The sequence below is a fragment of the Ammospiza caudacuta genome, chromosome 1 (assembly GCF_027887145.1).
Source record: "Ammospiza caudacuta isolate bAmmCau1 chromosome 1, bAmmCau1.pri, whole genome shotgun sequence".
Classification (NCBI taxonomy): Eukaryota; Metazoa; Chordata; class Aves; order Passeriformes; family Passerellidae; genus Ammospiza; species Ammospiza caudacuta.
In genome coordinates, this window is record NC_080593.1 from 103926171 (window position 1) to 103939767 (window position 13597).

The following is a 13597-nucleotide window of genomic DNA, read 5'->3' on the forward strand; positions in this document are numbered from 1 at the left end:
AAGATAAAATAGAAATAATTCCCTGCCAAATATGCACAGCTGTAGGTCCACCTCTGATGATTCATCAGCAGCTCTAGGCATCTGCCAATTTTTTCTTTTTAAATTTTAATTTAGGATGGATCTAGAAGTGGCAGAGATTGCAGTCTGCTAGGGAAAAGGAGCCCACAGCACACAAGGAAAGCAGCACACAAGACAATAGTAACTATTTCAGTGCATAGATGCTCGCTTGGATGTTACAGCTTGCATTTACAATGACTAATCAGTAAATTTGAATGAGATACTCAGTATAGAAGTGGTAAATTAGCAATGGCAGAGTACTTGAAATTATGTTTCTCAAAATATAGAACATTTTATAATCCATACTAACTTCCTCAGCTAAAAATAAAACTGTAATGAATCCTGCATTCATCTAAGATTTCCACCAATTTCAGTCAAATTGTGTGATGCATAAACAGGTGGAGAATTTGGTCCAAAATATTTCCTCCTACTGACAGCCAATCTTGACTGCACTTTTCAGGGCTCTTGCTTCCCTTCTTTTGCCAGATGGGGAACAAAACACTACGAGGTCAAAATCCCACAATTTCTTTTGGAAGAGTTAATCAACCCAACCTAAAAAGTTACTGAATCTGTATCACACTAACAAAACGAACTTTTCTTGAAGTCACTAGGAGAGTACTTCAAATAATCCTGAGATGCCCTATTCCATTCACTATTAACAGTCTGTGATTGCAAAACTAGGGACAAAACCTGTTTGTAAAACCTAAAGAAATCATTTCAATTCAAGCATTTTCCTTTGTCTGTGCAAAAAGAGAAAAAAGAAGAATCCAATTTATCTAAATAATGAAACTGTGTTTCATTTACTGTTTCATTTGTTTCAATTTTGTTTTTGATTTAGCCTTGAGACATGAATCATATTAAAATATAAATTTAAATGTATTTACTTATTAAGACAAGACCATGCTACATGGCTTACTGTATTACAGTCTTTTGACATTTTGAAGAAATACATTTAAATGGTCCCACACTGAATTTATTTTTTTTAAGGTATATTTAATGGAAAATATATCTTTTCATCTCAGGAACAGAAACAAATTTTGGAATACTGTACCTGTGGAAGAGCTAATTTTTTTCAGACCTTCATATTAATACAATGCTTTAAACACCAGTTTTAAAAAATTGCACTATACATAGTGTCAAATAAGGTAATATGAAATCTGAATTACCAACCACATGAGCAGCTCCCATATATTGCAAATTCTTAGGGAATTTCAGTGATGAGGTTTAAATTTTAGTTGCTTTAATTAATTTGAAGAATGGTTCTGTTTGGTTTCTTGAAGACCAAGCGTTCAAGACAGAAAACATTTAATATTTTTTCCATAAATTCTATAAATGAATGTTTGAAGCTTTTTCAAAATATGAACTGAAAAAATATGTATTTAAAAAGTTTGTAGAGCAACTAGAAGGAACACGATAAACTTTATATTACATTTAAATTAAAAACATTACTGAAATGTGTTCCTTTCAAGAGTATGCTACCGCTATATGTACTTAAAAACTGGTACTAAAATTTATCTAATGCAAGTAACACCCCAACTTCTGTAACTATGTAAAAATATCTCACAGGTTCCTGTGGCTTTTAAATCTGAGGTTTAATAAAACACGTAACTGCTGGACAGCTGATTTTTGCTGCTGGCCAACACGATTACACAAGATTAAACGCATCTCATCTTGCAACTAAGCAAGAGTCCTAGTATTTTGCTAATCTTTTATGTACTCCTTGTACCTGGAAAGCAAGAAAAAGTGAATAGCCTCAGAAAGCGATTTTCTAAATTCACAGAAGAACCTTTCTCATTCATCACCTGCTGACAACAGGGAATGAAGCAAGGCTTTGGGTAAATAAAGAAGCATATAATGGTATTACTAAGAACTGTAGCAAAACAAAAAAATTGTTAGTTATTGAAAGTTATGCTTCATTCTGCCCTCATTTTTTAGTGCTCTCCCCTTTGAAATTCTCTTCAGAAATGGTAACTTATCATGTTTTTGCATGATCAATTATTCATAAAAAAGTAGTAATATGTACACAGCAACAAATGGAAATGCTTGCACATGTCTAACCAATGCTGTAATTTCAGCAGTACAAAAGAGAAAGAAACTACTAAATAAATTCTAAAAATAGTTATTTAGGCATGAAAATTTTTCATTGACATGGCAGTGATATTTACACCCACTACTTCTCAATTAAATTCTTTACTTAATGTTATTCAAAGGACTCTAATGCACAGTATGAGACATAAGAAACTCTTAAAAAGCTAAGTATTTCATTACATTATTGACCATGTTGTTTTCATCTTGGTGAAACTTTTACAAAGGAAATTTCAGTATTAGCATTCACTACTCAGGCATGGAACAACATGGCAGATAGTGTCTCTGATGACAAAGAAGTTACTTACAGGTAGTAAGTGTAGGAGTGATAGCTTCTTCTGCCATGATGGTGGAAGGATTAGGCAGTGGTGGAAAAGATGAAATGGAAGGAAAGAAAAGTCAAATATTAATGTATGAAAAATCAAGATGAAACTGAGACCTGAACTGGTGACACAAATGAAAGGTAGCAAGAATGTACATCTGGGCATACATGCAATGTTTCTGGAACAGACAGGTGACATATCCAATCTCCATAACACTTTGAGCAGTACAATATATAATGCATCTCCAACTGTTAAATCAAACCACCTTAAGGTACATCTACTAAGTAATGTTACATATTTAATGTCTGTTCATATCTGCATATACTACACACACAAATATTCCCAATTAAAGAGCTAAATCACTTCTGATTACACCTCAGCTGCACCAGGAATAAGGATATAGAAATTCTAGCATGGTGTTAGAAGCTTAGGAATAAAAAATTTCATAACACACTTTAAGTAGCTCCTCTTCTGTCATAGCACTGTAGAATCTTAGCCTATCCCTTTTTTTACTTAAGGCAGTCAGTTCTGCTTTTGAAAGGACTTATTTCCAGACTGGAGAAAATCCATTGCCACAGCTCTTTTAATATTTCAGCTTTTAAATAACCTTTTAAATTCAGAAGGAAAAGATACTTACTGTCATGCAAATAAAAAAAATCTATCCCTGTGGGCTAAAATTGTATTGGTGGTATTTCCCCAAGTGGCAGAGATAAAAATAAGAACTGATCCTGTATCCATGTTATTCCTGCCCACGTGAATGCCACAAAGAGCAACTTGGGAGACCTAGCACCATCACCTTAACAAATATGGGCTCTGTCAGCCTTGCATAACCTCTTGGACAGCCAGATACTCCACCTAGACATGCTTTGTGTGAGCACAAAGTATAGAAGCCCTCTGGCTATGCTCTTCTGCTTTATATCCTTCCTTCTCTCCCTCGGTTATGAGCCCACTACATGCAGGACTGCAAGCCTCCAGAAAGGGCAAGTTTCAACCCAAATGAATTCCATATATTGACTGCAATTAAAAAAAGGCTGGAGATCTTAAAACATCTCTGAGCATAATGTCAACTAGCATTCACATGTTGGCAAGATAAAAGCCTGAAAGGAGCCATGTAGGCATTTGTAATTTTTACAGCACATGCATACAGCCCTTTGACTACAGAGGAAACATGTAAACAGGCCTTGCAAAGGACTATAACTAATGTTAACTTGCCTCTGGCTACATGCTTCAGGCATCCCTTTGAAAACTAGGCTTTCATCAAATTTTCTCTCTCATCTTCTTTGTGTGAAGATGCCGTTGGAAATATTTCCCAGTTTTTATTCCCATTTTTCTGATGCAAACAGTATTGTTCAAACACAAGACACTACACACTGCATATTTAATCACATGGCATCTGGAAAATGCATACCTGCTAAAGTTGAGTTTTAGAAGATAACTAAGAATAGAGTAAAGGGCAAGCTGCAAAATAGTTGTAAGCCTCTCTGCATTCCATAGGGAGCATGGGATCAGGTCCTATCAAAGCACTTACCTGCACTATAAGCAAGTGGTTGTTTTCTAGTTCAGTCATAATTATATTTCTCCCTACCTTTCTTTTCAGAATTACTCATTCTCTCACTTTGATTTAGAATCTCATGACACTGTCAACCCTGTTCCTTGCCATATGTTGCCACAAGAGAGATTAAATGTAATTAGTACAAATGTTCTCATACTTCTAAAAGATGTATAATAATTTGAAAAACAACAATAAATACTATTAATCAGTGAAGCACTGCTGGCACTTATATGCAGAATTCTGCCAAATACGTTATAAAGATAAATTATTCCTTATGAAAAAAAATGCTGAAAATCCAGGAACTTTATTGTGTGTAAATGTCCCATCAACCATTTGTGTAACATGAGAAAAATTGGAAGTCTCAAGCTCCAACTATTTTTATATTGCTACAGTTGTGAGATTTTCCATATAGAAGTCCTTGAAAAAGAGCACCAAGGTTTTGACTCTCAACAATACCATGCACTGAAACAGGTAAAAAGAATATGCTAAAATCCTGCAGAAAGTTTTATACTTGCAAGTTTTATACAAGCATTTCATGCCACATGCTAAAGCACCATCCATAACTGAATGGATTTAGCTTTTTTAAGAAATATGGACAAGCTCCATTTTTCCTCCTACATAATGAATACAAACTAAAGTTTCTGTCTATGTATGAAAAGCCTTTTTCTGTTAAAAAAGATTGATGCAAAGATTTTGGCCAACTTAGGCCAAATTTTCTTATGAGCATAGCTCATCAGTCACTTCCTGGTAGTGAGGTTACTTTATGTCAATAAACTGTTTCTGCATATAGTGACAATATTATACACTTTTAACTCCTTTAGGACTGAATACATAAATTAATTTCATGAATGCCACTTAAAGAATAAGGCCCCACTATAAAATTTACCAAAACCAGCACAGGAGGCTGGCTACAGAAGGATTGACCCAACAGAATGGAAACTTTTGGAACTGTGTCATTACCTCAGTGTTTTCTTCCATCATCTCTCATTTATAGTTGGCCTTCAGGGAAAAACATGGTTCAGGGAGAGGAGGCTGGAATTTTCCTTCAGCTTTATTATCTTCAGTTTCTATCCTAAATGTTTGAAATTGTTGGCAAAGGTGTACGTATAACTGAACAGCCTGATTTGCTATCAGGGAATGGGAACAATGCATTCCCAGCCCAGCTCCACTGAGTGCAAAACTCTTCCTTATCCACTGCCAAGAACCAAGGTCTCTGACTCAAACAGATGCTACAATTACATACATTAGAAACTCATGGAAGGCTCAGGCACAGAGATAGCTGAAAACAGAAACTAAACCCAGGCAAAACAAAACAGCCTTTTATGATCAGAAAATCTCCATTCTACAACTGAATCAGAAGCCAAAGGAATAGAATTTTAATAACTGCTTCCTTGCTGCACTCCCACAGCATCAACATGCAGCAACATGGCAGCCCCAATGAAAACAGCTGCCCCAAAGACATATAAAGGGCTTTTAAGCAAATGTTGGACCACTAACTTACCAGCTTAGGCAAATTTTAAAATTTAACCTATATAAAGGAAAAAAAAAAAAACAGGAAAGGAGAAAATAAAGCAGTCTTATTTATGCAAGTCCTGATTTAATTGCTATTGCTTTTTCAAATGTTGTAGCAACAGTACTCTCATTTTCACTGCTCCACTTTAAGTTGACCAAAAGATGAAGTTACTTGGTGAATTTAATTACTTGGTATTCTTTATTTTTAATTCTTTTGTAAAATCTTATGCAAGTACCTCAATGACTGGGTCTTGCCCAGGATTTACCATTCAGGATCAGATTCAAAATCCACTTTATTGTGGATCAGTTTTGGGGAAACACATGTATTTTCATCTAACTTTGTGTTAATTCTTATGTGAGAGATAAAAAGCATATCTGAGGAGAGAAAAGCCTATTGGTACTATTCTAACTTCACAGAGAGGAATCATCTCATTGATTTGACCATACTGGTGTTAGGAACAGCTTGCAGGCTCCTAGACTACATTACACAACACCTTTATGCAAGAATACTAATGGATAAAGAAAAGACAGAAAAGAATGGATAAAGAACTATGAACAACCAAGTGGAGAGATAAAAAGGAAAGCACTAACAGTCCTCTCCTGCACCATGTGCCAGGTTTACAAATTTGTTTTACTTCAGTCAAAAGCTGAGTGTCCCTACAGAAAATGCTTCAGCATCCATGACATTTCTACCTTCACTAGTGACTCCAAACCATGCACTGAATTGCTAGGCCGCCTAATCTCTCTGGTTCATTATACAACTGCTTCAGAAGACAATTACATAGTGAAATTAATAATGCTGCTTAATGACTATTAATATTTGCAGAACTTCTTTACACACTGCCTTGATAATCGGCATATCCAAAGCACGTCTGTGCCACACTGAAAATCTCCTTGAATGTTTGTCTTCTCTACTTGGCTACTGAATTAGAAGTTCAAGAGACTGATCTGTGAAAATCTGTGGTGCCTGGCACCAACCAAGCAAAGAATGGTTGCTGAGTGAAATGAGGTGGCTACTTAAGGAATGTGCTGGACAAAGTCATGGTTGTAACACAAGTGAAACTGCTTTCCAAATCTCTTGACAATGGAAATAAATAGTTTGATATTAAGTTATTTAAGTACTGTGAAGCCCCAGAGACAGAGTCGGTTTCATCTACCGGTATGAACCGAAGATCAAATACACAAGACTCTGTGGAAGAATGAACAACACATTTGCTTTGGGATATGCCTTGGGATAGCAGAATGTGAATGGGATTTTGCTGAAGCCAACTCCAAACAAGACAAGTTTCAAAGCACGTAGACTCAGCGCAGTGAAACCCACCACTGTAGCCCAGAGTGTCTGCATGTAATAGTGCAGAGAACAAAGTGGCTCTCAGGGGAAAGGTGCCACTAAATTACAAGGTGCTATTTTATTTTTCACTCAGATCTTTACACCAGTAAAGCTCCTGATAAAGTAAATGAAATAAAATGATCAAGCGCAGAAGTCAAACGGCTCACTAGCTTGATAAGACTGTTTCCCAAAGTAGCACCTAAAATACCGCAGAACTGCAAAATTGCTCCAGTCACACTAAGCTTGTGGCATGATTTATACTTTTTCTCCAAATGCATAATGTATACACAGTAACTGAACCAAGGTGAAAGCATAGGGGCCCTCAGCAGCCTAGTGAATTAATGCACCAATAACAATCTATTGAATAATCGGTTCATCTTCTGCTTAAGTCATGAGTGTAATTGTATTCAAGATCTTTTATGCTACAGCACATGCTTTAAGAGGCTTGGGACACAATATACCCACTTCCCAAAACTCTCATTAAAGCCTAGTCACATCCTGCTACACAAATGAACCATCCTTACTTTTTAATATTCGCTTCAACTCATTTCAGTTTGTTTTGTTCAAGGCTGCAGCATCATTCTGGGACATGTTTTAAGTTATTGGTATCATTCTTTCTGTACTACACAATGAAATTGTGTGTATTTGGCAACAGAGTTCCTGGACTTGTATTTTCAATAGTTCCATCTCTGTCACAAGTAAATTCATTCCAAAAACCAAGGAAGCTCACAAAATACACTTTTTCTTTAACAACAGAATTCCTATGAATAATAATTACACAGCTGTGGTAGACAGAAGGAATCAAGTATCCTTTTGCATTAACGCAAACACTTAGGATCTGAGCCCTCCTGCCTCTGATAATTAGATTATCAAAGAGTTTTTCTCTAGAGAATTAAGCAGGAGCAGGCATAGCATCCATTTAGCCAGAGACCCAGACACCTTATTCACTCTGAAACTATTTGGATCATTTTGCAGTGCTCTCCCTTCAAGATGAAAAATAACTTGTCTCCCTTGGGTGAATACATTCTACCTTTGGCAGAAACACTTAAGGAAAAGCTCAGAACTGAACAGAGTGTATGATGAATGCTGGTCAGGAATTGTGTGAAGAAGGATTGGCCAGAAAATACAAGAAGCCTTCCTCCCTGCATGCCAAGTGCTCTGTCTGGCCCTAGGGAGGAGTTTGAGAGTTCAACTGTTAAATTGAAGGTATGAATGATGCAAGAAATCGGAAGTGGGAAGAAAAAAGTACTGCTAAGTCAGAACAGACTTCAACTCTGCTACACTGTACTTTATTAAATAGACTTGGTTACTGGGTCAATTCCATTGCCCCAGTCAGACTCACCCTGGGGCTTAAGTCTCAGTCCCTTCTTTACATACCCCTTGTCATGACCTGGCCCCCAGCCCTGGCCACAGCTTGCCTTTCTCACCATAGAGCCCTTCTAACTCATGGCCCTGCCTCTGTCTTCAAGGAGAGTAAAAAGCAGCTACTTCTGTTGCCTGCCCTGAGGCACTGTCAGACAGCTGCCTCCTTTGCTGTGCACCTCCACCGCTCAAATTCTGGAAGAAATTCAGGCAGCTCAGGGGTTTGGACATCTCAGACCTGCCAAACTAGTTAACATACAATTAAATCACACAGGGTTGGGATGAGCCAAATCAGGCTCTCAGAGGAAAAAAAAGGGGATAATTCAAGGGGAATAGCAAGGAGGTGAGGGGTTATGGGACACAGTTAGGAGACTGTGGCAGAGGTGGAAGGAGCATTTGTCACTCAGCCCCTTTACACAGCACTTGCATATTCCCAACCCCACCTCTAACAGCTGAAAATCTCACATTTCTCATTACAGAACCTAAAACCTTAATTCTATTTGCTAAATAATTTTTCCCAATCTAGACTAAGCTTCTAAGATCAGATGGAGTTTTTTCATATCTGTGCCACCTCCCTAGCTATATTGCTCCTGTTACTATTTTATCTCGTACAGTGTTGAGAAAGACAAACAGTTTTAAACAGCCTTACACTTCTAATAATGTAACAGTTTTCAAATGATATTCAAGGCAAAACAATCTCAATGCGTGAGTGTGTTGAACCAGCATTTGGAAACATTCAGCACCATTGTAACATCTTCCATTGTTTCAGGAAATGAAGTTTACGCAGAACAATACAGACATCATTCTTAGCAAAAATTACCTTAGTTCTAGCTGCTGTTTGACTAAGGATTTCTTTTATATGCAAAAATGAAAGTACATCTAGCTTCCAGCTGATCTGTCAAATAGGGTGGAGACTCAGGACCAGATAGTCTCTGATTATTAGAGTATATCATGCAGTACCGAAGTAAGGAGTGCTAGAATCATTACCCTTGAGTTGTTACATATAAAACAAAGACACAAACATTAAATCTCTGTGGGTACAAAGGTGGCTGGATATTTTTACCAATATCAAACTGAGTACTGCTGTAGGAGATGCAATATGAGCATGGACATAGAAAACATCCACTAATTGCTCACCTTTTCTTCATTACCAGCACGACTCCCAAAAATATAATGACAAACAGCAAGATGCCTGCAATGACTCCAGCAATTTTAACAGTATGGTCTGTCTGCTTCTCAGGCTCCGGGTCTGGTTTTCGAGTGGCAGCCCCTATGGAATTGACAAAAGAAAAATAGGAATGAGGAAAAGAATAAAGGTGTTATTCTTCTGATGTTTATACACTTAACCTACTAATGTCATTAATCTTATCCAGGGCCAAAAGATATCAAAGCTTGGTCTTTTAAGAAAAATTCTGCTTTCATATGCATTGTTATAAAACTCTTTATATTGTTCCAAGACATTCTGTAGGACCACAATATAGGTGGGATACCACTGCCAGCCCTGACCCTTCACAGGAGCCTCTTCACAGATTCACAAATTTCTATATTTTTTATTATCTGTGCTGGCTCCCTTTTCTTTCTTCCATTTAGAAACTTGCTAACAACACAATAACTATACTAAGCCTTTATCCAAATTTGATTTGCTGGAACATTTTCCTCAATTATTTTTCATAAATGAAGCTGTAATTCCGTAACATATTAGCTTAAACACCTGGAAAAGTGAGATAAGCTCATTTACCATGCATTTTACCCACAATTGTTTTTTTACACAATAGACTTTTTTTTTTTTTGCCTTTGGAAATCTAAATCTAGGTCACATCTGGTAGGAAAAAAGACTCCTTCTAAGCAATTTATTCACAAAGTGGGAAGCAGCTGATGATCACACCATTGGCACCTACATTTAATATCTGTTTAAATGAGATAACCAGTGCCTTACAGCAGCTACTGTCTTAGCTCCTCCAGCTTCTCCATTTAAAAAAAATAACATCGTTTGTACTGTTTACTGTATAATGTGATGGAACGTCAAATCCATGTCTGATGAAATATCCATTTCCCCTACCAAATGAGTTCAGGATGAAAAAATGTTAGGAAGCAACATTCAATTCACTAAGCTGATTTTATATTTTTATGGACTTGCATTTTTTTTTTTTAATCAAAACGTGTCAGCATTCATCATTTGAGGCACCATGCCATAAAATGGACACAGGGATTTATGGATTGCTTTCCTGGTATAGCTTTTTTGGGAAGGGAGAAGGAAGAGTAAAGCCCAAGTGAAGTGTAATCTTTTAAGACCACATTCTTGTACCACTAACTGGGTTTCAGAGAGGATTCTGACAGCATCAACTATATTTTACTTGTTTCTTCACTTTCTCCTTCTGGAAAGGAAGGAAATTAATGGCCAATTTACATGAAGAGCTATTTTCTAAAAAATGAAACCATTTCCAATGTTTCTTCTCAATTTTAACCATGATATTCCAAGATGAAGAGTATTTCTAAATGCCCACAGCTGCACTTTTGGCCTACATCTTCAAAACTCCTTGCCAAGAGGAATGCCAGAAAAACCTGCCAGAAAAGGTGATAACTATTAATCAAATCGTATCTAGACCTAACTGCAGGAACCAGGTTCTTTGGAAAATTCTGGCCAAGGTACTTCACATGAGTGCTAAATCAGAGAAGATGATGTGCTTGCTGTTCCTGTGCCCAGTCCCACAAGAATATTAATTTGATAGAAATACACACACACTTTTCTGAATTGGTAAAATCCTTACTTTGTATGAATAAAGGATGATTCATACTTTGTATGAATAAACAGTTCTATTTTCCTCTATCCTATATAATTTTTTTTTAAAATTCTGTATTGTTGTACTCTTCACAGCACTCAGTATTGCAGTAGATACTCAGAAGACATCTAGAGCATTTCATGAAAAAAGCAGCTGTTCAGCTGCACTTGGCCAATAGGAAGCAGTGAGTCAACTATGATGCAAATGGTAAGGCATATGAAGGACTCCAAAGCTCTCTTTTAAATCTAAAACCCAAGAAAGAAAGAAGCTAAATTCAATAGCATGTAGTATCTTTTCAGATGTAGCTTCTAAGACTAGTTCCTTCCAAAGCCTATCCTTCATTATCTTCTTCGGGTTACCCCAGCCAATTGGAATACTCATCATAATGACTTGCTAAAAACAGTTTCTGCCTTATGGTTTCATTCCTTATGCTAAGGCATCCAGCATTAGTTTTGGGAATATGACTGCTAAACAGTGAAATTAAGTAAAGGCAAACATTGACAGTACTATCCAATGTGTCCTATCTCAGTGCCATGTCTCTCTTTAGCAGCTCATGGTTCTCAGTTCAGTGGAACCAGCTACACTTACACTACACAGAGGAGATAAAATCGTATTCACAGCACACACATTTTCTGCATATGATGGAGCACAACTTTTATGAAATGCCTTCCATCACACAAAGCATTGTCTTGACACCAGTATTGAATAAGCTGGTGAACCCACAAAATTGCAAAATCTCTACAGAAAGCCTACACCGGAAGCAGCACAGAGCCTAGCATAAGGACACTCAAACTCCCATATTGCATCATTTATTGATTATCTGATTGAGGAATCAGCTTAAATTGTCTATGAAAAGAATTTTAATGCAGAGTTAAAAATAGGATACAGCTTCTCACAGTGATGGACGCAGCCTTACTCACAATAGAGGCTACCTTAAACTTGGAAGCATGATGTTTAACAAGCCTTTTAAAAACCCCTATCATTAATTATTATAACAAAATATTGGCATTATCTCAATTCTCCTTCATTTCCATTCAGCAGATTATTTATTTGCTGACAAAATGTTGCTCCACTATTGTTCTTAGTGGTTTCCAAAATCTATTTGGGTAAGTGAAAAGAACTTTCATCCTTCTTGAACATTCCTTGAGTCTTTTAGCATTAGAAATTTGGGATTACCTTTCTACATTTTATTTAATGCTGCTTATTAATCTAACATATCTCAGTTGCTCTACAACTGTATTTTAGGAAATTGCTGTGTTCTAATCCACTCTTTATACTCCTTAGCATTCTGCTTGGTTTTATTTCAACATCAGATGGACACTGGAAGTGTTTTACTGTGTAATGTTTACAGTGAAACATGCAGCCCTTTCTTCAGTGCGGTGCTCAGCTTTGAACCCTTTACAAGTCAAAAGCCATTCAAATTTACATTTTAGCATTTATCAAGACTGAAATTTCAGTTGGTATTACCTCTTCATTCAGTTTGCTTTTATCCCACTATAATTCTTCATAGTCCCACGTGAATTCTGCTAACTTGTACCATCTAGCATTGTAATCAAGAGCTGCTGCCCTGACACTGACTCTTCCTGGCATTTAATAAACATACAATACAGGATTTAATATTAAATACTAAAGTGCATTAACTGTGAAAAGCAGCACCACTTTACTTCTCCTATGTTTCTGTCTGATAGGCAGAGGTTGATTGAATGATATTTGCTCTCACCTCATAATTACTTCTTAACTGACTTTTGGCCCCATATTCACCCAGGCAATTGCACTGGCACCATGGAGAGAAGGGTGAGCTGTCCCTAAGGGGAGCGAGGCAACTCAGGGCAGTAGCTCTGAAATTCATTCTGCCTCCTCATAAATGGTAATGTCCGTTTGTGCATTTGGTTTTGTTTGCATGTTTTCAAGAGAGATGTGGAAAAGCACCATTGCAAGCCTTAAAAAAAAAAAGGTGCTTTGATTTCTCTTTTACTCTGCTGAACTGACAGATGCTAAAAATATTGAGTGAAATGTAATCTTTCATTACAGAAACAGTGCTACTAATACACTATTTTATCATGATGATCTAGTCTTGGTGGTTTATTTCTTTATTTTATTACCATTCTTCCAATCTTTTTGTCTGACACAGTAATTTTTAATGTCCTTGGTCACCCTGGAACCTTTAAGAATATAGAGCTACGAGACTAATTCTGGGCCTCCAGTAAAAACATCTGTATTTAATGAAAACAGGTCATTAAGTTGATGCCAGCAACTGAGCTATGCCCACTGCATTTTCTTCACAACAGTGGACCTAATTACTTACTTGGATTTTTTGTTTTAGTTTTAAGATTTTGATTCTACCCTTGTATATGAAAACTGACTTCAAGCCTTGCATAAAAAACCTTAACTTCTGTTCTCTGAGATTGTCTGGGCAATCTCAGAAAACAGAAGCTGAACACAGTGTGAAAACACCAGCTCCTGCTAGTGGAGCTGCAAGAATCAAGGCTAAAGTGACATATACACTGTGGTGCACCTCCAGAAAGACAATAGGTCACTAAAGAGCAGTGAGTGGAGGATAGCTCAAGGGAGCTGCTTAGAAAATGAAAGGACAAGG

General features: G+C 36.9%; 1 protein-coding gene across 4 annotated transcripts in view; it reads right to left on the reverse strand.

The window, feature by feature from the left end:
• PTPRM (protein tyrosine phosphatase receptor type M) overlaps window positions 1–13597 on the reverse strand; it is a 442137-nt gene that overhangs the window by 144683 nt on the left and 283857 nt on the right. For 3 of the 4 annotated variants that reach the window (XM_058818619.1, XM_058818610.1, XM_058818628.1), the window contains exon 14: window positions 9359–9491. In XM_058818619.1, the coding sequence (XP_058674602.1) occupies window positions 9359–9491 (133 nt within the window). Of the gene's footprint in view, window positions 1–2450; window positions 2481–9358; window positions 9492–13597 lie in introns of all 4 variants that reach the window. The other variant, XM_058818601.1, reaches the window with a different exon arrangement.